General features: G+C 44.0%; 1 protein-coding gene across 13 annotated transcripts in view; it reads left to right on the plus strand.

Annotated features, from left to right (window-relative positions):
• The window catches only part of TRAF7 (TNF receptor associated factor 7), a 194732-nt gene that overhangs the window by 57823 nt on the left and 109426 nt on the right, over window positions 1-27483 (plus strand). For 12 of the 13 annotated variants that reach the window (XR_014969659.1, XR_014969660.1, XM_085629421.1 and 9 more), the window contains 6 exons: window positions 10803-10919; window positions 11014-11106; window positions 14978-15011; window positions 16074-16257; window positions 25190-25324; window positions 26231-26448. Coding sequence is in view for 11 of the 13 variants with exons in the window: in XM_085629421.1 (XP_085485547.1) it covers window positions 10803-10919; window positions 11014-11106; window positions 14978-15011; window positions 16074-16257; window positions 25190-25324; window positions 26231-26448 (781 nt within the window). In the remaining 2 variants the exon portion in view is untranslated. Of the gene's footprint in view, window positions 1-4994; window positions 5202-10802; window positions 10920-11013; window positions 11107-14977; window positions 15012-16073; window positions 16258-25189; window positions 25325-26230; window positions 26449-27483 lie in introns of those variants that run through there. The other variant, XM_085629422.1, reaches the window with a different exon arrangement.

Raw genomic sequence — 27483 nt, forward strand, 5'->3', positions numbered from 1 at the left:
TGCCACTGTTTCTAGAGCAGCTAAAGGGAGTGTGTGTCACACGCGTTTCTTGCCACTGTTTCTAGTGCAGCCTTGCAAACAGTCCCACATCTGGTTAGGGATCCGGTTCTAACCTGAAACAGCTCAAAGAACTGTGTGTCAGACTCGTTTCTTGCCACTGTTTCTAGAGCAGCTAAAGAGAGTGTGTGTCACACGCGTTTCTTGCCACTGTTTCTAGTGCAGCCTTGCAAAGAGTCCCACATCTGGTTAGGGATCAGGTTCTAACCTGAAACAGCTCAAAGAACTGTGTGTCAGAGACGCGTTTCTTGCCACTGTTTCTAGAGCAGCCTTGCAAAGAGTCCCACATCTGGTTAGGGATCAGGTTCTAACCTGAAACAGCTCAAAGAACTGTGTGTCAGAGACGCGTTTCTTGCCACTGTTTCTAGTGCAGCCTTGCAAAGAGTCCCACATCTGGTTAGGGATCAGGTTCTAACCTGAAACAGCTCAAAGAACTGTGTGTCAGAGGCGCGTTTCTTGCCACTGTTTCTAGTGCAGCCTTGCAAAGAGTCCCACATCTGGTTAGGGATCAGGTTCTAACCTGAAACAGCTCAAAGAACTGTGTGTCAGAGACGTGTTTCTTGCCACTGTTTCTAGAGCAGCTAAAGGGAGTGTGTGTCACACGCGTTTCTTACCACTGTTTCTAGAGCAGCTTTGCGAAGAGTCCCACATCTGGTTAGGGATCCGGTTCTAACCTGAAACATTTCAAAGAACTGTGTGTCAGAGACGCGTTTCTTGCCACTGTTTCTAGAGCAGCCTTGCAAAGAGTCCCACATCTGGTTAGGGATCAGGTTCTAACCTGAAACAGCTCAAAGAACTGTGTGTCAGAGACTCGTTTCTTGCCACTGTTTCTAGAGCAGCTAAAGAGAGTGTGTGTCACACGCGTTTCTTGCCACTGTTTCTAGTGCAGCCTTGCAAAGAGTCCCACATCTGGTTAGGGATCAGGTTCTAACCTGAAACAGCTCAAAGAACTGTGTGTCAGAGACGCGTTTCTTGCCACTGTTTCTAGAGCAGCCTTGCAAAGAGTCCCACATCTGGTTAGGGATCAGGTTCTAACCTGAAACAGCTCAAAGAACTGTGTGTCAGAGACGCGTTTCTTGCCACTGTTTCTAGTGCAGCCTTGCAAAGAGTCCCACATCTGGTTAGGGATCAGGTTCTAACCTGAAACAGCTCAAAGAACTGTGTGTCAGAGACGCGTTTCTTGCCACTGTTTCTAGTGCAGCCTTGCAAAGAGTCCCACATCTGGTTAGGGATCAGGTTCTAACCTGAAACAGCTCAAAGAACTGTGTGTCAGAGACGCGTTTCTTGCCACTGTTCCTAGAGCAGCTAAAGGGAGTGTGTGTCACGCGTTTCTTGCCACTGTTTCTAGAGCAGCTTTGCGAAGAGTCCCACATCTGGTTAGGGATCAGGTTCTAACCTGATACAGCTCAAAGAACTGTGTGTCAGAGACGCGTTTCTTGCCACTATTTCTAGAGCAGCTAAAGGGAGTGTGTGTCACACGCGTTTCTTGCCACTGTTTCTAGTGCAGCCTTGCAAAGCGTCCCACATCTGGTTAGGGATCAGGTTCTAACCTGAAACAGCTCAAAGAACTGTGTGTCAGAGACGCGTTTCTTGCCACTGTTTCTAGAGCAGCTAAAGGGAGTGTGTGTCACACGCGTTTCTTGCCACTGTTTCTAGTGCAGCCTTGCAAAGAGTCCCACATCTAGTTAGGGATCAGGTTCTAACCTGAAACAGCTCAAAGAACTGTGTGTCAGAGACGCGTTTCTTGCCACTGTTTCTAGTGCAGCCTTGCAAAGAGTCCCACATCTGGTTAGGGATCAGGTTCTAACCTGAAACAGCTCAAAGAACTGTGTGTCAGAGACGCGTTTCTTGCCACTGTTTCTAGTGCAGCCTTGCAAAGAGTCCCACATCTGGTTAGGGATCAGGTTCTAACCTGAAACAGCTCAAAGAACTGTGTGTCAGAGACGCGTTTCTTGCCACTGTTCCTAGAGCAGCTAAAGGGAGTGTGTGTCACGCGTTTCTTGCCACTGTTTCTAGAGCAGCTTTGCGAAGAGTCCCACATCTGGTTAGGGATCAGGTTCTAACCTGAAACAGCTCAAAGAACTGTGTGTCAGAGACGCGTTTCTTGCCACTGTTTCTAGAGCAGCTAAAGGGAGTGTGTGTCACACGCGTTTCTTGCCACTGTTTCTAGTGCAGCCTTGCAAAGAGTCTCACATCTAGTTAGGGATCAGGTTCTAACCTGAAACAGCTCAAAGAACTGTGTGTCAGAGACGCGTTTCTTGCCACTGTTTCTAGTGCAGCCTTGCAAAGAGTCCCACATCTGGTTAGGGATCCGGTTCTAACCTGAAACAGCTCAAAGAACTGTGTGTCAGAGACGCGTTTCTTGCCACTGTTTCTAGAGCAGCATTGCGAAGAGTCCCACATCTGGTTAGGGATCCGGTTCTAACCTGAAACAGCTCAAAGAACTGTGTGTCAGAGACGCGTTTCTTGCCACGGTTTCTAGTGCAGCCTTGCAAAGAGTCCCACATCTGGTTAGGGATCAGGTTCTAACCTGAAACAGCTCAAAGAACTGTGTGTCAGAGACACGTTTCTTGCCACTGTTTCTAGAGCAGCTAAAGGGAGTGTGTGTCACACGCGTTTCTTGCCACTGTTTCTAGAGCAGCTTTGCAAAGAGTCCCACATCTGGTTAGGGATCAGGTTCTAACCTGAAACAGCTCAAAGAACTGTGTGTCAGGGACGCGTTTCTTGCCACTGTTTCTAGAGCAGCCTTGCAAAGAGTCCCACATCTGGTTAGGGATCAGGTTCTAACCTGAAACAGCTCAAAGAACTGTGTGTCAGAGACGCGTTTCTTGCCACTGTTTCTAGAGCAGCTAAAGGGAGTGTGTGTCACACGCGTTTCTTGCCACTGTTTCTAGTGCAGCCTTGCAAAGAGTCCCACATCTGGTTAGGGATCAGGTTCTAACCTGAAACAGCTCAAAGAACTGTGTGTCAGAGACACGTTTCTTGCCACTGTTTCTAGAGCAGCTAAAGGGAGTGTGTGTCACGCGTTTCTTGCCACTGTTTCTAGAGCAGCCTTGCAAAGAGTCCCACATCTGGTTAGGGATCAGGTTCTAACCTGAAACAGCTCAAAGAACTGTGTGTCAGAGACGCGTTTCTTGCCACTGTTTCTAGAGCAGCTAAAGGGAGTGTGTGTCACGCGTTTCTTGCCACTGTTTCTAGAGCAGCTTTGCGAAGAGTCCCACATCTGGTTAGGGATCAGGTTCTAACCTGAAACAGCTCAAAGAACTGTGTGTCAGAGACGCGTTTCTTGCCACTGTTTCTAGAGCAGCTAAAGGGAGTGTGTGTCACACGCGTTTCTTGCCACTGTTTCTAGTGCAGCCTTGCAAAGAGTCCCACATCTGGTTAGGGATCAGGTTCTAACCTGAAACAGCTCAAAGAACTGTGTGTCAGAGACGCGTTTCTTGCCACTGTTTCTAGAGCAGCTAAAGGGAGTGTGTGTCACACGCGTTTCTTGCCACTGTTTCTAGTGCAGCCTTGCAAAGAGTCCCACATCTGGTTAGGGATCAGGTTCTAACCTGAAACAGCTCAAAGAACTGTGTGTCAGAGACGCGTTTCTTGCCACTGTTTCTAGTGCAGCCTTGCAAAGAGTCCCACATCTGGTTAGGGATCAGGTTCTAACCTGAAACAGCTCAAAGAACTGTGTGTCAGAGACGCGTTTCTTGCCACTGTTTCTAGAGCAGCCTTGCAAAGAGTCCCACATCTGGCTAGGGATCAGGTTCTAACCTGAAACAGCTCAAAGAACTGTGTGTCAGAGGCGCGTTTCTTGCCACTGTTTCTAGTGCAGCCTTGCAAAGAGTCCCACATCTGGCTAGGGATCAGGTTCTAACCTGAAACAGCTCAAAGAACTGTGTGTCAGAGGCGCGTTTCTTGCCACTGTTTCTAGAGCAGCCTTGCAAAGAGTCCCACATCTGGCTAGGGATCAGGTTCTAACCTGAAACAGCTCAAAGAACTGTGTGTCAGAGACACGTTTCTTGCCACTGTTTCTAGAGCAGCTAAAGGGAGTGTGTGTCACATGCGTTTCTTGCCACTGTTTCTAGAGCAGCTTTGCAAAGAGTCCCACATCTGGTTAGGGATCAGGTTCTAACCTGAAACAGCTCAAAGAACTGTGTGTCAGAGACGCGTTTCTTGCCACTGTTTCTAGAGCAGCTAAAGGGAGTGTGTGTCACACGCGTTTCTTGCCACTGTTTCTAGTGCAGCCTTGCAAAGAGTCCCACATCTAGTTAGGGATCAGGTTCTAACCTGAAACAGCTCAAAGAACTGTGTGTCAGAGACTCGTTTCTTGCCACTGTTTCTAGTGCAGCCTTGCAAAGAGTCCCACATCTGGTTAGGGATCAGGTTCTAACCTGAAACAGCTCAAAGAACTGTGTGTCAGAGACGCGTTTCTTGCCACTGTTTCTAGAGCAGCCTTGCAAATATTGGATTTGGACCCAGGGGACCTCAGCTAAAGTTCTCCCGTTACCAATTGAAATAATTGCGAGGAACATCTGATATTTAGGGTCACTTAGATGCCAGTATTGGGATCGCATGATGTTGAAACCTCATAAGCACTCGTCTGAAACTCTATAAAAATAATTGAACATGTCAAGTTCGCTTTTTTACTGCCACTTTGGCGCATTGAGCGTTAGTCACCAGTGAGCAGAACGGCCATACCGGCTTGGAAACACTGAATTCCATTTGTGCTCACATATTTTCCCAGGGCACTTCTGTGTCCTATTTCACGCCTTCCGCCGTCTTTCCTTCTCCCCCACCCCCTGTTCCTCTTTGCCTCCCCTCCCGCCCCCCACAAACAGTGAAACAGGAAGCGGCGCAGCGGAGCTCTCGTGGAATTGAATAGGAGGAAGTGAGCACGTTCAGGCAGAAAGAAATCTGGCAGAAGTCAGCTGGAGAGGGGACAGGCCGGAGCCCTCTGCCGAGGCCGCGAGGGGCCGGCCGTGCTTGGGGTCAGTTCATGGACTGTGCGCCCAGAGGCGACCCGCGCCATGCAGGCGCTGTACCCGGGCACAGCGCGGTGGGGGTGCACCTGCTCGGGCGCATCCAGTGATGCTTTGGGGTGCAGGTGACGTCCGTTGCTGGCCGTCGGAGCGGGTCCCCAGAGGAGAGCTGAGGTTTGGAAACAGTATTTACTTCCGGCTTTGGCTGGTCTGATGCCCTCTGTTGAGACGGGGTTATCCTGTGCCCAGCTTTGCGGGGAAACAGCAGAGTGGAAATCAGAGGATGTGTTTGTGTGGCGGCACAGTACGGAGGACATTGATGCTTGGAGCTGCCAGTGCTTGGTGCCAGGTACCCTGTCAGTTCTTGGGCTCCAAGGTGCGGGTTCAAGAAAAACAGATCTGCGCCCTTGCCCCGCGGTAATATCGCGTCTGTTTCTTTAAGCGTTGACACTTCGAGGCGCTGCACCTTTGGGCCTCTAGGCCCCCTTCTGCTGGAAGGCCAGGCGCTAAGTATTGAACCTTTCACACGCAGGCTCCGCTTCAGGTCCTGTGTAAACTCATAGGATCCATGTGCATTCCTTCCAGTGCTTTCCACGTGCTTCGAGGCGCTGCGTCTACCTGTGAGCGGCCACAGCTGTGTCCGAGCATCAGACTAGGCTGGTTTGTTTCCAGGTACTCAGTGGGGGCCGGGAGTACGGATCCTGTCTCCGGGACCGGCTGGGGCGCGGTAATAGGCGGGCGCGAGTCTTAGGTCCAAGCTGCCCTGCAGACCACAGGGCCCTTCTCTGCCCATAAGCCGCGGGTTGCACCGAGGCACATTTCAGGGGCCTTGCCAGGGTGTGGGGTTTACAGTACCGCAAGACCAGTGGGTATTAGGCACACGTACACCGTCATACTTTTCCCCTTTTACACATTCAAGGAAACGTTAAGTGTATAGGATTAAACGCCTTTACGGTGATTTGATGAAACGCACGCCAAAGCCTTTTCGGGTACGATAGACGGGTGTTGTTTCTAGCCCTCCCTCCAAATGAAATTTGACTCGTTGCACCTGTGCCTTCTTCCAGCAAAGTGCAATTTAAGGTCTTCTAACAATTATTTTAATTGAATAGTCTCGTAGCCAAGTGTTGCTCACCAATTACAGGTGGGTGAATTGATATGTGATGATCCCCTTTGTAACGTTCCATCCGCCCCATAGTTCAAAAAAAGGATTTCTTTAGCGCCGCGATTAACAGATTTCACAATATTCCTTCAACTCCATTTCAGACCTCACAATCCTGCATTGTGCCGTATAGTTTACAGGCATCGTAATCATTGCACAACTCGTTATTGTTAATGTAACTACATTGTTTATTTCACAGTAATTAATTCAGATGCATTGTTTTAAGATCTAAGTTTGATGTAACCACCCCCGTTGTTTGCGAATTGCGCTGGTGTTTCCCGATCTCGGACTATTCATGAGTCCCATTGTTTGCTAATTTCACCGGTGTTTATCGAGCTCGGATTATTCATTAGTCCCATTGTTTGCTAATTTCACCGGTGTTTATCGATCTCGGATTATTCTTCAATCCCATTGTTTGCGAATTGCGCTGGTGTTTCCCGATCTCGGATTATTCTTCAATCCCATTGTTTGCTAATTTCACCGGTGTTTATCGAGCTCGGATTATTCATTAGTCCCATTGTTTGCTAATTTCACCGGTGTTTATCGATCTCGGATTATTCTTCAATCCCATTGTTTGCGAATTGCGCTGGTGTTTCCCGATCTCGGATTATTCTTCAATCCTATTGTTTGCTAATTTCACCGACGTTTATCGAGCTCGGATTATTCTTCAGTCCCATTGTTTGGTAATTTCACCGGTGTTTATCAATCTTTAATTATTTATCAGTCCCATTGTATGTTAATTATATCGGTGTTTTATCGATCTCGGATTATTCATCAGCCTCATTGTTTGCTAATTTCACCGGTGTTTATCGAGTTTGGTTTATTCATCAATCCCTTTGTTTAATTATGTCGGTGTTTCGCAATCTCGGTTTAATCATCAAACCCATTGTTTGCTAATTTCACTGGTGTTTATCGGTCTTTGATTGTTCATCAGTCCCATTGTTTGCTAATTTTACTGGTGTTTACTGATCTCCGATTATTCTCAATCCCATTGGTTGCTAATTTCACTGGTGTTTATCGGTCTTTGATTGTTCATCAGTCTCATTGTTTGCTAATTTCACTGGTGTTTACCGATCTCCGATTATTCTCAATCCCATTGTTTGCTAATTTCACTGGTGTTCTCGATCTCAGATTTTTCATCAATCCCATTGCTTGCTAATTTGAGAGTGGTTTATCGATCTCAGATTATTCATCAATCCCATTGCTTGCTAATTTCACTGGTGTTCTCGATCACAGATTATTCATCAATCCCATTGCTTGCTAATTTGAGAGTGGTTTATCGATCTCAGATTTTTCATCAATCCCATTGCTTGCTAATTTGAGAGTGGTTTATCGATCTCAGATTATTCATCAATCCCATTGCTTGCTAATTTCACTGGTGTTCTCGATCACAGATTATTCATCAATCCCATTGCTTGCTAATTTCAGAGTGGTTTATCGATCTCAGATTATTCATCAGTCCCATTGTTTGTTAATTATATAGGCGTTTACCGATCTTGGATTATTCATCAGTCCCATAGTTTGCTAATTTCACAGTGATTTATAGATCTTGGATTATTCATCAATCCCTTGGTTTGCTAATTTCACCAGTGTTTATCGAGCTCGGATTATTCATCAGCCTCATCGTTTGCTAATTTCACCGGTGTTTATCGAGCTCGGATTATTTATCAGCCCCATCGTTGGCTAATTTCACCGGTGTTTATCGAGCTCGGATTATTCATCCGCCCCATCGTTTGCTAATTTCACTGGTGTTTATGCATTATTTGCTAATGTCACCAGTGTTTGCAGGCTTTAATATTATTCATTCTGCTCCATTGCTTCCAGATTAAATCATCATTCATTCGGCCCATTTCTCTGCTGATCAGCTACATGGTATTAGCCACCGACTCTCGTTTTTTCAGATCTCGTTATTAGCCATTCAGCCTTGTCAACCACATCTCTCTTTCCTTAAACCCCGTTGTTGAGAGATCATATCTGCACCAGTGTTTGCAACTCTCTCAGTAATTCATCTGCCGCATTGTGTAGAAGTCTTCGTTGAAACCCTTGTTTGCGGATCTCATTAATCATCCAGCTCCTTTGTTTGCCTAGCTCATTATCATACATTTGGCCCCATTACTTTCAGATCTCATTATTCTTCACTGCTTCCCATTTCTTGTTCGTATCATTATTATTCTTTAAACGCAGTTATTAACAGATTTTACGATCATTCATTCTGGTCCACCGTTTTGTCATCTCCGGCTGTAAACGCATGCACTGAATGACAAACTCATTTTCTTTTCAGCCCCATCTTATGTGGATCTCCAAATCATTACTTCATCACGTATAGTTTATTTGCAGATTTCATTCCTATCCGTTGAATCTGGTCCTTTGCAATGGTATTATGCATTCTGCCTCATTGCTTGTGTATTTTGGCACCTTTATGTGAGCCCCACCACCTGCAGAGTTCAGTGGAATTCATCCAAGCCCGTGGTTTGCAGGCTCATAGTTACAATTTTGGCTGTATTGTTTGCATCTCGCAGTCCTTCATGGAGGCCAGGGATTTGTAGATCTCGGGATCACCTTTGAGCTCTGTTGTGTGCTACCCTCACATTTATTAAGCGCCATTGTTTGCACATCTCATGATTATTCATCCCACCTATTGTTTGCTCCTATCGTTATTAGTTAGGCCGCTTTTGTTACCTGCAGCTATACGTATCTGTATAAATATTGGTATTTATGTTGTGCACATTTAGCCGAGGAAGCAATAGGCCACTGATCACAGAACTAAAAAGAGGTTGGCAGATCTCTTCATTGGGACTGATTTTCTGGATTTCATTATCATATATTGAACCCCATTGTTTGCAAGCCACCCTGTCGTTAACCAAGCCCTGTCGGTTTCCAGGCGGATTATTTCGGCTCCCTGATTGTAGAGCTCATTAGTATGCTTTCAATCCTCTTGTTTTCGCGTATCGCTTATTATTCATTTCGGAGGCTGCAGAAACATTGATTGTTTGTTGCGCTCTCAACCGGTCTGTTACATGAGCAATAAGTTAATTCCCTTACAAATGGAGCATATGGCAAATTAATCGATAAGTACTTTTGGTACCAGCTCTGGGTTATGTGTGTTGTTATAGAGGCAGCTTCTTTGAAAGGTGGTTACCAAAGGACACAAAATGGCTGCCCAACCTTTTCCCTCCATAGAAAGAAAATTTGAAAAGCAACTGCCATTCTGTTTTAGTTTGTGGATTTTTTAAAAAATATGGTGGTGTTATCTGTGTGTTTGGATACTTTGAAAATATTTTTAATCTGTTGACGTTATCACATGGGTACTTTTTTCTGGAAGTAACATAATTTCTGGCACTGTTTCGACCCTGAACACCCTACTTCCCAGCATCCATCCTCTCCCAAATCCTGTGCTTGATTTATCTGGAGTTCAGTCTAGAGCGTGAGCAGCAAGGGAGTAATCAAACAATTGGATATTTGTGTAAGTAAATGGTATTTGTATGTGTGTCAAAAGGCAGCGGAGTTCTGTACATATAGAAAGACGAGCGTAGAGTCAACGAGTGATCAGAGGGGTAGTTGGACTGTGGATGGTTAAAGCATTGTGATGTACTGTTCTTTAAAGAGGCGCGTCTTAACCTCTTTCCTAAATTGGAGCAGCGTTGGGACGCTGGTCCTGATGGATGCAGGGATGTTGTTCTGTAGAGATTTTATATATTTTTGCACAAATACCACCACGCTGATGTTCACTGGAAAATCAAGATCCAAGAAGACAGTCAAACACTTCTCACAAATGTCAACTATTATTAATGACTTTTTAAAATATTTGTATGAGGGAGAGATGGAGGACATTTCCTTTGCTGTACGCTTTACTAACTTGCTTGTATTATGTGACCGCGGCCCGATTGATGCTGGTTGTTACAGAGTATAGTATGTGGGACTTAAACTCTTCCGGACGCTGCTTTGCCAATAAGTGCCTGAGGTCATTGTGTCTTCTTCTGCCTGCCTTGGACTCCATCATTTGTTTACTCTATCGACCTCTTTGTTTCTATCTCTGCATATGTCCAGATGTGTTGGTAACTTTGGCCCATGACTAGGCAGCTCTGTACTAGACCTATGTGTTGATAACTGGGCCTGAGACACTTGTATTAGGTGCCTTGCTACCAAGACCTTTGTGTCAGCAGCTCTGCTCATTATCACTGTGTAGGCACCTCTTCTGTATTAGTAACTCTGCATGAGATCACTTTGTCAGAAGCTCTGCCTGAGATTCTCTGTTTTAGATCCTTTTGTTGGTGGCTATGCATCTGTTGGAACATTTTCCTGCGGCACTTTTGTTGGTAACTCTGCTTTTATCCGTTGTTTTGATTGCTGTATCTGGATCTTGTTTTGATGTCTGTACCTAGGATACTTTTTTGGTAACTTAATGTTGGTGCCTACCAACAGTCCATATGTTGGTAGTTCATCCTGGATTTCTTGCTTTCTTTACTCGGTCTACAGCTCAATTATTGGTAGCTCTTTCTGCAGTTTTAATTTTGGTAGCTCTAAATGGTGTTTGTGGTTCAGCCGGATGCATTTGTTTTAGTGGCTGTGACAGACATCTATTCTTCTAAGTGACTATTCTTTCCTCTCCTTTGTAGCCTCCAATCAGCACTCCCCGGCGGTCAGACTCTGCCATCTCAGTTCGCTCTTTGCACTCGGAGTCTAACATGTCTTTGCGCTCCACATTCTCTCTGCACGAGGAAGAGGAGGAGCAGGTAAGTGTCTAAGTGCTCCTTGTTTGATCCCTTTGAAGATATTGAGCTATTCAGGTGCTGTCTTTCCAATGCAGTCTCCTTGTTTCTTTTCCAGGAGCCCTTGGTGTTTTCCGAACAGCCATCAGTAAAGCTCTGCTGCCAGCTATGCTGTAACGTCTTCAAAGACCCGGTCATCACCACATGTGGAGTAAGGATCTTTTTTTATCTTTCTATCAGATATATGTTGTATTGTGACTGATTCCTAATCATGTAAGCATTGTCGCCTCACAACTAACAGATATAGCATTCTCTGGACATGAAGGATTTTGAGTTTTATTTATTGTGTTGTGATGTATTAGGGTTTACTAACCTATAGCACTCGTACGGTAATCCTGCTTGACTTCCTAATTCCAGATTGTAGCCAATCTGCCTTTTCAGCATGGTAGCTCCAGATCTTTTACCTTTTTCTGGATCCTACTTTTGCTGTTATTTTAAAAACTTTGTGCCCTTTACACTTGCTGAACAGGAATAATGTGCCTGTGCTCCCCCGTTAAAGATGTTTACATTTACTTACCCCTAATCGACATCTTTACTGTGCCTATAATTCCCTAGTATATGGTGTAGGTAATACACCCGGGGTTTGGAAGTTAAATGCCACCTGTGGAATTCAGCACCTAGGGCTCCATCCATAGGGTTGGCCTTAAAATATGGCTTCACGCCTGCCAAGTGTAGCCTGACCGTGGCAGCCTAAAAACCTGATGTCAGACCTGCCAAAATGATTCTTTTTGACAGGTGGGAAACCCTGCATTTATATATTAGTGTCATCGCTTAGTACACCTTGTTGCCCATAAGGTAGGGTTGTCTGATATTTAAAAGTGGAATATGTGTGAAATTGAAGTGGGTATGTTGCTCCAGTGACGAGCTATTTTGACTGGCTGCGCAGTAGCCGGATCCTAGAAAGTATAGATTATAAATTATAAACTTGTAACTTTTGACAGAAACTTCTAAAATGGTATTCATGTTAGAATAGATTTTTTTATAGATATTATGAAAAGTAACTTTTACAAAATTATTGTTTCACTGCCTGAAGCTCCTGAAGGTTAATTTGCATTAGCCTGCCAGCTGCTGCCCAGCAAGTGCTTGACCTTAATGAGGTGTGAAAACTGCTAACAGCAGAAAAATAGCTTAGGCCTATTGACATGATAGACTGGATGTGTGGCATTTGAGCCCTCTCAGCCCAGATGGACAGTTGGGATGGATGCAGGAAGTTCATTATGTTGAAAAAGACAGAGATGAAGCCTGCCCATTCATAGTTTAGTGTAGGGAGGGACCGGAAGATGATGGAAAATCTTTTGTCCCCAAGGCCCACACTAGCCAGGCTAGCTCTCAACCCAGTGGCAGAGAAGCTATCCCCAGAACTGGTTTGGAGTGAACACAGGGAGGGGACTTTTTATTTCCCGGGCTTCACCTCTGAGTGGGCATGTGAATTTTGCACAGAATAGAAAGGGTTTGCCCATCTTGGATTTTAGGAGTTACAATCCCTGTGGAATTATGCTGAAAATGTAGGCAGAATTGCGTCTTGGGAATTTTTACCCCAGTGGTTAGGAAGGAGCCAGGAGTTTTCCCCCCACCCTCTAGCTAATGCCAGTCATAAACATGGCATACCAAGGCACCCTCCTCCTGAAAGTTTGGGAGCAGCGCCACTGGGTCATTTGCTCACAGGACCTCAGGGACAGCAATTAGGGGGTAGGATTTACTGACGTAGGTGGCCTCCGCTGAAGTAAATCCTGCCCCCTAATTGCTGTCCCTGAGGTCCTGGGAGCAAATGACCCAGTGGTGCTGCTCCCAAACTTTCGGGGTTTCTGGAACATTGTTGGACTTCCAAGACCTCGTTAGGTGTCAGGGGCACATAGGTGACTGATTTTGATACAGCTTCACGTTTGCCCCGATGGAGGACTTTGAGCGCCATACAAAAAACTAAGTCAGAAGGTAGAATCTTTGACTGGGATGAGCTCACTTGGGATACTTGGCCAGCACCCCAATGTTGTTGTCCGGAAATTGCGCCTAGGCCACAGTCTATCACTTTATAAACTATTATTCATGCTTAGTGCTTTGACATTATTTTTCTTTAAACTTTCATATCTCTGGTTTCCCAAATTGTATTTTATCGCTTTGCTGTCATTTAGTTTATTTAAATGTACTTTAATTTGCTTACTTACTTTGGGATTTTTATTGCTTTGTGTTCTGCTTTTATCACTGTTTTGGTAATACATAAATTCTTTATACGTTAAGTAAGTCAGTCTGTTCCGTGTGCACAGCTACCAGGGGTTAGAGCTCAGGTTAGTTTAGTGACTTTGGGTTTCATCCTGACAAGTTAGTGTTAATATTCCTCAAAATAGGTGATCACTCACCCCAAACAATAATCCACTATCTTGTACAGATGATTCAATAGCCTAATGACAGTAATGTTGTGAACCACTTAGAGTGCAATGTATTGGTTCTGCTGGGAAATGACTCAAACAGGCAAATCAGTCTTCACTGAAAACAGTCTGGAATTGCTTGTGATCTCATTTAGAGAGTACCTGGCATAACAATTCTGGGTGGATTGCATCTTGATGCATAGTCAATCCTTATTTGTATAGGGTTGATCTGATAATGGCATAGAGAATTTAAAAAAGAATGGACCGGACTCTTGACACAATTGATTACCTATCGCAGAGATTATTTCCAGAACTCCATTCATCACTTTTTGTGCGAAGTGAGTGTCATAGACGGAGGGTTGTACCCATACTTTGGTCCTGACTTTGCCTTGCCATGGGACTCAAAATTCACCTCTAGGTGTTCGAAACCATTGTGGGGTTGCTTGTGTTCTGTTCTGAGTGGACCTGGCATAGCACCCAAGGCAAGACAAAACCTTATTTGCATATGTTTGTCCGTGCATATAATGCACAGAAAAAATACAGGAATGCAACCAGAGTTATAACCAGTGACTGAGATTAATTCAAGTTTTCTATCTATGCTTGCAAATGGAAACGTCTAATTTGCAATAAATGAAAAGGGACGTAGCAAAATCTAATTTGGATCTACAGCAAAATAAAAAAACTGGAAGAGGCAAAGGACAACAAGAAATTTAACACCGCACTTCTGGGCGTTTGTATGTTTACATATAATATGGCACCATTCATCAGGCGTACTTGATAACTGTGAGGAATGTTCCATAATACTAGGTTTGAGACGTAGTCACCACGGGCAAATATCGCAGCAAAATGAAAATGGATCCACAGTGAGGCATATGATTGGAGATGCAAGTCAAGTGAAACCAATATGGGTAATAATCAGAAGTCACCCACTTGCGACGTCGCAAGGAGGCGAGTTCTGATCATTATCCATATCCACTGTTGACCCATCAGCAGCTGAATGAAGGACATCACAAGTTTCTGGTGCTTCAGTTGAACTCTGTTACTTAACAGCTATTTAACAGTTTACATTCATTAAAGCAAATGCATATGTCGGCAAGGAAGTGAGCTACTCCTCACATCCTTGCTGAATATGTCCATCTGATCTCCTCATGCGTTTGAGATCACAAACGCATGGTGTTAGGCCAAGTCCTAGACATGGTTTTTGAATAGAGACGACGATGAACCACACTTAATTCACAGAGGATACTTGCAAAAATCTATTTAACTATTAGAGCATCCTTCATCATTGAGCTGCAATTCACATTCTTTGGAGTAGCTTGTTTAATTTTGTATAAGGCTAAGTAACCAGAATTCTCAGCAGTGCATGGCCACTTGATTCCTCCTGTACATTAAGCAGCTTACCTGTTTATTCTTTAGGTTTTTGTTGTTTACTTTAAATTTTAAAAAGCTGTTGAATCCTCTGTGAGGTCATACTGACCCAAGTTCTCATGTGTGCCTTTTTAATCTAATGTTGCAACAACAGTATTAGTATAAATAAGCCAGAAGATCGGTAGCCACTGATTTGCCTGCAGTTACTGGTTGTGCCACTATGAGGATCATACTGTGCTCTAGTGTTCTCAGATTAATGTGTTAAACATTTCTTTTTCCACTTCTCCACAGCACTCGTTTTGCCGGCGATGTGCATTAACTTCTGGTAGGTACCATCTTTGGCACTGTCCTCCATGGAATGGAATAGCAGAATTTGCTAAAGTATAGATTTCTATTTAGTGTTTGTGTCTGGGGTGTACTGTGAAGAGGGAGCAGGGTGTTGTAGGTCCGTATTGAGATTCCCCAGCAGAGGAGGGTAGGTTAAACCAACAAACGTTGATGGGTCGAATGCCTTCTGTTACTGCAGTGCATTCATCATGAAGTGTGGGATTGGCAGTGCTTGTAGTGAGCAGGGTGCGATTCTGTAACCTGAACAACAAATTGTTTCATGGTCATAGTTGTGGAAGACCGAAGGGTTCTGCGGACCTAGCTTGAGCTCCTTTAGTGGTCCTGCTACTGTAATGGTAACAATATCTGTTTTTTCGGATTGTGGTACCATGGCAGAGTAGTGCATTTTCTCAGCACTGAAATAGTTATGGGTTTCTGCTGGTGACTATTGAAGTGCATTAGCATTAGTGTGTGGTCTTCGTGCTAGAGTGGTAAAATATTCAGTTATTCGGGATTGAAGGGCATTGCTGAAGCACTGTGTCGTTACAGTATCAGAATAATTATGGGTTCTACTGCTCGCTCTAAAATGTTTTGACAGAGTAGTACTTTATTCTAGCACTAGAATAGTGAAGGTTTACCAAGAGCAAGATTGTGGTAAATTCACAGAGCAGTCAGAACTATTGAGTTCCCATGCTTCACTCATGTGTGCTTTATTAAGTCCTGTTTTTTCTTGACTATCTGGTACTTGCAGCCCTGTTAAAATAATGTAGAATCACAACTGCTTGCACCAAAATGAGAAGAACCACCTAGGACTAGATGAGCAACCTGATATGTGGCAACTTTTGATCATTCCAAGAAGCAATGCATGGTTTATTACTTGAATGTCACACCTATAGGCCTCTTTCATAAAGACCTTCTCCCTGGAGCAGACTGGGGACTCTCTGGGACACACCCTTGACTGTATGGCCCCCTTATGTTCTGACATTCACCTATGGTTCTCTCAACTTCTTTCCTGGCAGCACAGCTGACATACCCCCAACTTTTTTTTCCTTCTTGCCAGACAAGTGCCCGGTGGACAATGCCAAGCTGACAGTGGTGGTCAATAACATTGCTGTAGCGGAACAGATAGGGGAGCTTTTTATTCACTGTAAATATGGCTGCCAGCCTGCAGCAAACGAGAAGCCATCAGCGTTTGAAGTCGACCCCAGAGGGTGTCCTTTCACCATCAAACTAACCGTACGCAAGTAAGTGGCTTTTGATTACATTCCAATGATTTTCACTTTTTGTTTAGCGTTGCATGCCTTGGATAAACTGCTGCTAACAACTGAATGACCACAATACAATAGGATAGGATACAGCAATGGCATGTAACCTGAAAAGCGAGAAAGCTATAAATAGGAAAGAATGATGCATGCTATGAGGGTTGACAATGAGAGGGGAGAGCAAAGTAAGGATGGGGCGGAGTAGCCAGAAATTGGAAAACTACTTGTGTTAAATCATTAATAAAACAAGAGTAAAGTTTTAAGTGGCTACTAGAACTGTTTGAGATCCCTTATTATTTTCATGTCCAATGGAAAATGGTTCTAAAAACTTTTTTCACTGCGTCTAAGAGTTCTGCCTTAAAATTTGCATCTAGTGAACTTGGGCATGAACATCACTGATCTGCTTTCTAGCCTTCATTTTCCTTTTTGGTTGTTGATGGTTTGACCTTGATTGATTAAATCCCATTTACTGGTATGCTTTATGGCAGATTTAGAGAGCTATGAATGTGATGATCTGTTCAGGAGGGAGACCGAGAAGTCATTTCTGATCTATACATCTTCCTTCATATTTGTCTCCTTATGAATTATCCTTCTGGGCTTCAGACTGTTCTGGAAAACCTTTTTCCAGCATTATCACTCCAGCCCTGCCATATGGCACCATAGGGCATCAGCAGCACTTCTAGGCAAGACGACACCAGCGTATATTAGGCACTAACCGACACGCAGGCGTCGGTTGCTGTTTTCCTGCTCCTCAGCCATTCAGTGGCTACTAGGTCAAAAGTCTCTTCAGAAAGGTTCAAGGGATAAAGCATGTTGGGGATGCTGCAAGCAGATGTCTTTGTTGGACCTACATAACACCTGCCATGCACACATTCAGTGAAAAGAGTTATCAAAAATGAATATAGACTACATTTTATTAAAATCATTGGAAAACAACCTTTTTTTTACGGTAGAGTGATAGTTGTGGTGGAAGCAATAATCTGCATCAATTGAAGCAACTTAAGGGTTACGGCGTGACATTTTTTTTAAACCACTCAGTCGCCATTTACCCAACATTTACTCTCCTAGCATCCCACTACACCTAATCACACATTCCAAATATCTTCCAATGTCCCTTTGTAACCTTCAGCACCTGCTACCCAATAGTGGTCTCCTTTAAACTTTCCGTAGAAGATCAATATCTTTTAAGATTGTAGTAAGAGGGAAGAGGTCATGAGAAAGTGTGAATGTGTTTAACTGAGTAAAAGATTAACAATATGACGATGCGATGAATGCCATCAAATAAATGAAGAATGCCATAATGTCTCTTAAAGGTGTACCTTAAACAATCACTGATATGTCTGAATAGTGTCATGTGTCTAAAAAGTACCAACATTTGACAAAAAATTCCATTATGTGCCTAAGAAGTGGCATCATATTTTCGAGAAGTGCTATCATATGGCTCTGTAGTCCCATGAAATGCTCAGAGTGGCAGTGTACAGCCTGAAAATGACGTCCGTCCCCTGTGTGGTTTAATAACCTACAAATGCCATCTTTTGCTATAGTTCTATGTCCTGTCCTCAAAGGCGTCGTCCTATCACTGAAGTGTGCCTTCTTATGATTCATAATGTTTCCACACAATATTGGGACCTAAATTGTGTGTGAAAAACTCCATCTTATACCACATGAGGGATGTCTTTCGTGAGGATGTCCTGTATGATGCAGCCAGTGTGGGCATTGATTGTGATATTTGTGATATCAAGTGAGGACAGAGGAGAGCATGGTGACGGAGTTCAAATCACATATCTTCTTAACTACAGAATTTCAAATGAATTTGCCTGTTTTGGGATATAATCTAAACATCACTCCATCGGAACTTTTAAAAATTGAACTTCCAAGATTTGATACGTGACTACTATTGTTCGCAGCTTAATATTAACTCTACCATATCTAGGGTTTGTCAGTGATTTTTATAGATTTTGTAATGAAATACTAAGTGCCATCCATAGCCCTGCATGAACAGTGCACAAGCCACGGGTATTGGTCATGCCCTGTGTGCAGTGATCATGCCCATTACAGACTGCCCCCTGGTGATATTTTGTGGCTGTGTCCGGCCTCTACTTCACATAGAGCATATTGCTTGTGCTCTGTACTGGCCCTGGTCCCCCTCTATATGGGTTACGTCCATCGCAGACTTGTAGATACAGATCTAGCCTCATATTTGGAGGTACACCTTCGTTTACCAAGTGTTGCTACATTAGCATATCTGTAGGCTCAAACTCTTATGCTTAGTCTCATGTCAAGTTTAGTCTCGTAATGCGCACATGTATTCTCTCCATGCACCTGCTAAATGATCAGGCGTAACCTCACATGGTCATATACAGCCGCATATGAACAGGCAAAGCTACTTCGGCACAGGTATTGCCCAATCTGCTTAAGAGTACCCTATATACTAATGTATAGCCTCCATATTTCCACAATGCCCAGGTATAGCACCATTTGCTCCACTCCTCAACATATGCTTAGTAAAGACTGGTAACTCCGAAGACCGGAGTGTAGCACCATGTGTGTGCTCTACCATTGTTTACTGAGCCTTGATATAACGCTCCTGTTTTGCTAAATCCTAATACATTATATCGCCCTGTGCTCTGTTATTTTCCTCTTTGTTTTGGCATTGCCCATGTGCACCAATAGTTTCCATACACCGTAGTATTGCTCCTTATGATTAGGATTTATCCCAGTATGAACAGGTTCAGTACTCCTGTGCAAGTTCTGACACATATGCCCAGATTTAGATCCATACTGTTTTATAAATACAAAAAAACTCAATAAACATTGAAGCAGCTCCAGATACCTTTCAACCACTTGTACAGACCTTGAAATTAAAGAAGACAAAAAGACATTAAGGGTAGGATTGGCATTTCACGGTCACCTTTTTTGTGCTTTCACTTTTGGTTAAGAAGATCCTTGGTTTAAAAAAAAAAATATGGCTTGCCTTTAGAACTTTAAAACAAGCATTTACAATGCAATGGTCTCGGCAACATTCTAGGTAGAGCTATTGGTATTGCTCATTATTTTTTTATGATTTTTGTATCCCTAAATAAATGGCATTGTCATTTCTATTGGCATTAGTTTTTTTTTTGCATATGTGATACCTATTGCATTAGCAGAGAGAGAGTGAGGTAGTGAGATAGAGAGTGAGGTATTGAAATAGAGAGTGAGGTAGTGAGAGAGAGTGAGGTAGAGAGTGAGTTAGTGAAAGAGTGAGTTAGTGAGTGAGGTATTTTCTGACGTAGTGAGATAGAAACAGTGAGTGATGTTGTGAGATAGAGAAAGATTGAGGTAGTGAACGAGAGTGAGGTAGTGAGGGATGTTGTGAGGTATTAAGATAGAAACAGAGTGATGTAGTGAAGTAGTGAGATAGAGTGAGGTAGTGAAAGAGAGAGTGAAAGTGAGTTAGTGAGATAGAAAGAGTGAGATAGAGAGTGATTGAGGTAGTGAGTGAGAGAGAGTGAAGTTGTGAGGTTGTGAGCTTCTAATTCTGAACTCTGCATCTTATTAATTTTCGGTCAATGCATATACGCTGTTCTCTTAAACCTACTCTGCACATTTCTTTGAAACCTCGCTGGTTTAAGGTCGTTCTGTGTAACACAATACATTCGTAACATAAATTAAGCAGTGTGTCCTACATGAAGGAGCTGCAACTACGCCGCAGGTAAGATTGCTAAATGTCAGAAGCTGCACAGCTGCCTCATTGTTGTCATACAAATGTCAAGACATAATAGGAACTGATAAACAATACAGACACAATCACGCGGCGCCTTGCTGAGTTTAGTGACAGGTTCGCTCTCTTGGTGGCCATCTTCGATTGTAGTTGTATTAGAGAAATAAGTGTATAATAGTTACGCAATTAAATGCTTACATGAACGTTTCATTCTACCAACCAATGCAGACGCACTATAAAACCCACGACTGTTAGTTCCCACAGTGCCCATCAGTGCTGGTTCCTCACACTACTCACTTGTGCTAGCTTCTCACACCGCACACCAGCCCCAGACACTCACTGTCCACAGGTACCTTTTCCTTAAGCTGTCAATGGCAGCTTCTCACACTGCTCACCAGTGCCACTCTCACTGCCCACCAGTGACTTCTCACACTCTCGAACAGTAGCAGCTTCTCGCACTGTGCACCATAGGGCCCCTCATGCAAACCCATTGTCAGCTTTTCGCACTGCGCACCAATACTGGCCCTCATACATCAGTATCTGCTTCTCACACTGTACACCAATACTGGCCTCTCATGCAAAAGTAAGGATTTTTTACAGATTTGTCTGAAACAAAACCCAACATTAACAATTTAATTGACTAGGATGGTGAAAGTATGGGTAAGGGGCGGGTATATCTGAAGGTAAGCAATGCAGCAATTAAACACATGGCCACAGTGTGTGGGGTGGGGGTGGTGAGGAAGTAATGTGAGAGGGAGAATCGAGTGTGTAAGTCTTGGTTGAGGTCTGAAGTGCGTTTACAGATTTCTTGGTGTGTTCTTTAGTAACCTTGTAACGGTTTTAATTAATTAACCAAACAATTAACGTTGATTGATTGAATACAATTAAAAAGGAAATAACATAAAGGTGAAACCTTTGCCAAAGAGAACAGTTTGACCTCTAATGACCCCTCCAAGTGATGCGCAGACATTCAATCCCAAAACTGCGCCCCGCCTTAAAAACACAGAGCATCATGGAGGGAGGCTGTAAGACATGTAGCCGGAGTGCTGGCTGTACGGTCAGTGTAATCTGCGTACATCAGAGATAGCTCTGCTGTTTAAAGATCGCACGTGCTGCACCAACACACCTCTCCCATTGTGCCACCAAGACCCGTGCCGTCAGGTTGCAGGCTACTCGGCTGTTAGAAGTGAGAGCTCATAAGATACGTACTGTAAGGGGTAGCTCTGCTGTCTGGCACGCGAGATGTGTATTACCTACCTATCGGATAGCTCAGCTTCCGAGGCATCTAATAACTATGTACTGTTCAAGGTAGCTCTTTTTTGAGGTTTGAGCTTTCGTGATGGTCAAGCGAAGTCTATCTCTCTCGGAGTATAGAGACCTTAAAAGTGTGTCAGTCCGAAAAATAGCTCTGCTGTGAAGACTGCGTGATATGTGCCAGTGGAATGTCCCGTTGTCTGATTTGTGAAAGCTATGGTGACAGCTCTGCTGCCTGCACCTCACACTGTGTGACATGTCAGAGGGATAGCTCTGCTGTGAATAAGAATGTGTGATGTGTGCCTCCCTGGGGGATATCTTTGCTGTCTGAGGCGTGAGACTATAAAATGGGTTACACCTATCATGATGGGTCTGCTCCCCTAGACCTAAGATTGCATGATGGGGATAGCTCCAACTGCGTGATATGTGCCTCCTGGTGGGATATGTGTGGTGATGCGCGAGAATGTAAGATTTGTGAAAGGTAACATGACAACACTGCTGGTCCGGACCTCGCACTGTGTGACGTGTTGTCAGAGGGCTAGCTCTGCTGTGTGATATGTGCAAGTGGAATGTGTGTCTGCCTGAAGCACAGCTCTCCAGTCGGAGGGAGGTGTTAATCCAGTGTCCAAGGTGGAGACGAGGGTGTGCGAGTGATGCTTGGGGTCCGGAAGAGCAGAAAGGCCCCTGTGTAACCCTGCATGCAGCCCCCGCCCAACCCTGCATGCAGCCCCCGCCCTTTGCTCTTCCCCATGGATCCCTTACACAGAGCCCGGCTTTGAAAATGCACCAAACGGCCCAGGTGTGATAGTTTTGAACAGGCAAATGTGGAGAGGAGGTGGGGTCTCCCAGTAGGACGCACACTCACGCGGAACCATGCGTACCCTTCGGACTCACAGCTTCCCAAGCGCCCTACAAGTGCGTCACCGAGGGCACGCCATTCTAGAGTTAAAATATCCAAACGTTACCCATAAAGAGCTCGATTCTCGCAGTCCACGGCTCTGCGGCCCCTCCCCCAGGTGTCCAGACGTTAGCTGCTGCAGGAGTCGTTGTCGGAAACTTGGGAGCATGTGTTTCAGTGCAGGGCGCTTACCTTTTGTGACTTGGAAAGCTCACGGTCTCCTTGCTCCGTCAGAGCCCGTCCATCGAACTCTCCCCTCCCAGGGGTGGTCAAAATTATAAACCAGCATGGCCGAAGCCCACCGCGCCGAAAAGGAACAGTAATTAATTTAATAAACATGTGCGGCAGAAGCGGACCGCACTGAAAATTATAAACGCTCCGAATGGAAGTAAAACAAGCACACCCCACCGCCTTTCTCCCAGGCGAAGCAGAAATGCCTCAGAGAAACGCAGCGGCGGTTTCAGATTCGGGGGCGTGTTTCTTTTTCTCTCCTCTTGCCATTGGCAGGAGGAGAGAAAAACACGCCTAAAAAAGGGCGTGGCTAAAAAGTGGAAAGAAGAGCACGAAACACGCCCCGAATCTGAAAAAGACGGAGCCTATTTGGAGGGACGGCTCTCTCCTCCAATGGCTTGCCTCCGTTTAGGAAGCCAGCCAATGGAGGAGAGGCAAAAAGAGAGGCGGGCTAAAGAGCCACTCTCAGAAACATTAAATCTCCGACTTCCGGTTCTGCCTTCGGCAGACCGGACGGTCCTCGACCTAAAAAGGTTTTCAGCAGTGAAATCACTTGGCTACTAATGTTGCCGGGCTGCCTGTTAGATATATTTTTGAACCCTTCTTAGAAAACAATTAAGTATAATTTACACAAGCAGAAAAAAATGCATTACATCTGGAATAACTAGCCATATGGGGTTCTGAATCGTTTTTTGGACCCATCGTCCAACACTGGAACCTAGACCTGGTTAGGCCAACATAGTTATTTGTGGACTATCCATGAACAAAGATTTGATGAAAGTGCGTTATCCTTAATAGAGGCTTTTCAATAGACGCAATGTCTCGAAGCCAGCTACGTAGGCGTAAATGGCAGTTTTTCATTTCTCATTATATTACTAACACACTGCAATCTTGAAGTTGTATAAAAAACTCAAAAAATGTAGATGCTAGGCACAGACACATTATCTTTTTTTGTGTTTTTGCTGATAACATTCATTTCACATCAAATATGTATTTTTCAATACTTTTCATAGTTTATATTTTATGTATTCTTTATTAAGAATTATTTAACTTTATTTTTTGTTTTTTGCAAATGAGTACCAAACTCCGTAAGTGAGAAACGCTTATTGAGCGTCATCACTTAATTAAATCATGTAACATTTTATTAAATACTTTTGAGTAACCTCACTTATTCATGAAGGTGTTAATTGTCCACCTCCCCATGGTCCCCCTCTAAGACCCTCCACCATTTTCTCTGCGCCTGCCAAATGCAGATATTTTCTCTTTATTTATTTGTCACTGTAGTGTTTTTCAGTCTTCATGAAGTGTCTTAAGGAATCCATGCTGTAGGAATTTCTGATGCCATTCTAACTAGCAGCATTATACACCTTGCAACCATGAATGCTTACACGTTCAACTGTATGGAACTGACATGAGAACCCCCTCTGCTATCTCTGTATTCCTTACATCTTAACTTGTGCATCGTCATTCCATATTCAATTTATTAGTCCATTTTGATTTTTCATCCAGGATGTGGTGGACCTTCGATCCAAGAACAGACAGTGGTTGTCTGAAAACATCCTTCTCAGATTTTCAAGTGCCATATATTCCTGAATAATGGCATTTTGATGGATTTGAATTTTCTTCTACTCTTTCTTCATGGATTAATGTGGGTAACAACAGGAGACTGGATGTTTTTGGTCGCTTTCCTTTCTTCTTGGCACAGTCCTCAGTGGATACGCCCAGATAGCATTCATTGCTCTCTTTTAGTATGTAGGCGATAGTTTTTCACTTAACTTAACATGTGGAGTAATGTGGGATACCCTCTTCACCTCTCTCCTGGGATAATACAGATGTCTCTCAAATGTGACAATAGAATTTTCCCCTACATAGGCAAATATCCGGTCCATCTGTGCTAGTGGGAGTGCCAAACCCTAATGTTCATTCTCCTAGATTGAAGCTCACTAAAAAAAAAAGTGACCTTGTTCCTCATTACGGAACAAGTGTCCCAAGTTTCTCTTTAAAATATGAAGGAGAGCAAATGTGGTGTAATCCATGTGTTAACATATTTCAAGCGGAGAAAATTATCTGGCAATTACATCTGACTTTAAAGCAAAGCGTGGCAAAATAGACTATTTTATATAGCACGGAACAATCTCCGCCTACTGGGGACATTTTCTCTTTTGGAGCCATTCTGACCGTGTCAGAAGATGTAAAATCAGGAGTATTATCCATAAAGTAGCATAAAAAACAGACCCACAATCTTGGATGCCCAATAAACCACCCGGGGATATACCTTTTATTGTTCAGTTGCCTTATTACTCGTGGCAGCTTTAACCATGATTACAAATGTCAGATGTCGGAATTGGAACATGATAGTTTCTACAAAACGGAAATTTTTCCATCTTTCTTACTTGTTCCCCCCACACAAATCATTGATGGTTATATCTGTAGAGGGTTGTGGGCGGCAGTATCCTAGGTAAGCTCATAGTTGGTGGGAAGTTTAAAATGTCAGATCAGGTGTAAGCAACATTTCACATTAAACACTTATTGGTGGATTCTGAGTCTAATTTTAAAAGTGGACATATGTGGTTTTATTTGTGCTCCTTAATACAGACAACGTCTGGTTGGTTTTGCCGGTGCTAATCTATCCTTGTCCATGCCATCCACTCTGATCACCCGACTGCAAAGCTTTTGCTTGTCGCCAGTGCTGAGCTCAGTACTCTGGTGGTTTTGTTGCGCTTGCACCTGGTGCCCCTGATTGGAGGCTGCACCACCTCCCAGAGCGTGCTGCCCAATCACCTTTGTGTCATTTCCTCATTATTTTCTTTTCCATTTTTTGGTGACAGGGATCATGAAAGCAGCTGTGATTACCGACCGGTGCGGTGTCCCAACAACCCCAACTGCCCTCCGCTGCTGAAGATGAACCTTGAACCTCACCTCAAGGAGTGCGAACATATAAAGTGCCCTCACTCCAAATATGGGTAAGGACTAGGAATGTTTGGGAGTATGGGACAGTTCCTCTTGGCCCTTCTGAGGATAGATGCTACCCACTGCAGTTTACTGACCTGCAACTAATATATGTATTGAATACAGACTACACACTACAAAGTGAGGAGTCTTGTGGTGTGAAAATCTGTATTATTTTTAACTTCAGTTGCACTGGTTTTATCATTTTTTGAAGGAGCAGGATTTGGACTGGTTACTAGTGCATTTTCCATAGATTTCTGCAGCAGGCACTAGACCTAGTTTTATAGACCAATAAACCAGAAATCCTGCTCACTGAAGTGGTTGGTGCATCTCTAGAGAAGCTTAACGATTAAGGAGAGGGCAACAATTGAATGTGCAGAGGGTATTGCTCCGAGTACGTCCAGTGAGGAACCTTCAGGAAAAGGGCAGAAATGGCAAGTTAACGGAGACTGAACTTTTGCCATGCCTGGCACTGATACCAGGCGAAAGAGCTCATGAATTTAAAAGCCATGGAACCTGATGTTGCTCTCAATCCTCTCCACCAAAACCACAATTGAGAGCCATGCCTTCAGTGGGTGCAGAGCCTGAATTCCCGATCATCTGTTTAGTTGATTCCTGAAGAGAAATCATATATGGGCGTGGAGGTTCAGCTCTCTTCATCTAGTACATGTGATCCCGGTATACAGCGTCCATATATTAAACTAAACTATCTTTACACAGAGGAAGAGGGGATAGGGAAGGTAAACTATCCATTTACCCTTAGAGGTGATCCCTACAGATAAGGGCCCTGTTTTAAAATTCCTTGCATGTGTTGAAGGTGGTCCCTCCAGAGAGGTTGTGTATTGAACAGATCTAGTTGAGGCTTCTTGATCAAGTTGACTACAGTGGTACTATTTGTAACCCAACCTCTTTCCTGCCAGTTGCACCTTCATAGGTAACCAGGACACCTATGAGACGCACCTGGAAATGTGCAAGTTTGAAGGGTTAAAAGAGTTCCTGCAGCAGACAGATGATCGTTTCCATGAGATGCAGGTGGCCCTGGCGCAAAAGGATCAGGAGATCGCATTCCTCCGTTCAATGTTGGGCAAGCTCTCGGAGAAGATTGATCAGCTCGAAAAGAACCTAGAACTCAAGTTTGGTGAGTCACAAGCTCTCTCTGCAAATATCAGAAAGTGTGTTTAAGCTCTCCCCAGCTCACTGCATAGTTGGAAACCCATCAGCACCTTGAACCTCATATCATAGCCCTTCCTGAGGACCATCCGCATCATTAACCTCATAAAACAGTCTCTCCTTCGAAGGATAGAATATGTAAAGCATGCTGGTGTCTCACTGGGTCTCTGGTATGTAACCCAGAGTATAGCAGAACTCTCCCTGCCGTGTAGGCACTGCCTTTAATTACTACCAAACTACCAAGCATCACACTATCATCTCACTCACTTTGTTAACACAGTTACCCATGTCTGAACATTTTAAAGATGTCAATATTATCTGAAAATGCTCCTGTTATATAAATGTGCAGGGTTGCCATGCCATGTCTGGCATAGTCGGCTCATCAGGATATGAATAACAGCATGCCGAGACTTGAAAGCCCATTGCTATGCCTAAAAATGCAAAACCTTTAGTCCTGGAATGCAAATTGATGTTGAATAAAAGCCAGACTACAAATTGCCGATGAGGCCTCATGATGTTACTTTGTCCAGCCCTGAGTCCACATCTCCAGAAAGATAAGCAGACCTTAAAACGCCCCATGCGCCTACAAATCATTTCAGCAGGGGTGTGGTTATATAAAATTGTGGCATGAGGCTGCTTTTTGGGGAAAACTTGATAGACTTGTTACGATATTCTTCCTAAAAGGGGGTGTTAATTACATGGATTAACATTCTTTCAAGTGCAGAGAGTGGAAAAAAAATAACCCAGTTGAAACACGCAGGAACTGAACTGGGAAGTGCGAGTTGTAGCAGGGACAAAGCTGTCGACTAAAGATACCTTATTGCGTTAGAACAGTGCATAGCCTGGTGGGTAGCTGTCAGTGATGCTTATGGCTCTCTTTATACCTAGTAGTTAAAAGATGGTCTTGTGCGAGTTCTCAGTGGGTGAAACATTAACACCTAGTGGTAAGTCAGATGGTGGCATGTGCCAAGGGTACAGCGGCAGCAGGCTTCTTTTTGACATT

The sequence above is a fragment of the Triturus cristatus genome, chromosome 10 (assembly GCF_964204655.1).
Source record: "Triturus cristatus chromosome 10, aTriCri1.1, whole genome shotgun sequence".
Taxonomy (NCBI): Eukaryota; Metazoa; Chordata; class Amphibia; order Caudata; family Salamandridae; genus Triturus; species Triturus cristatus.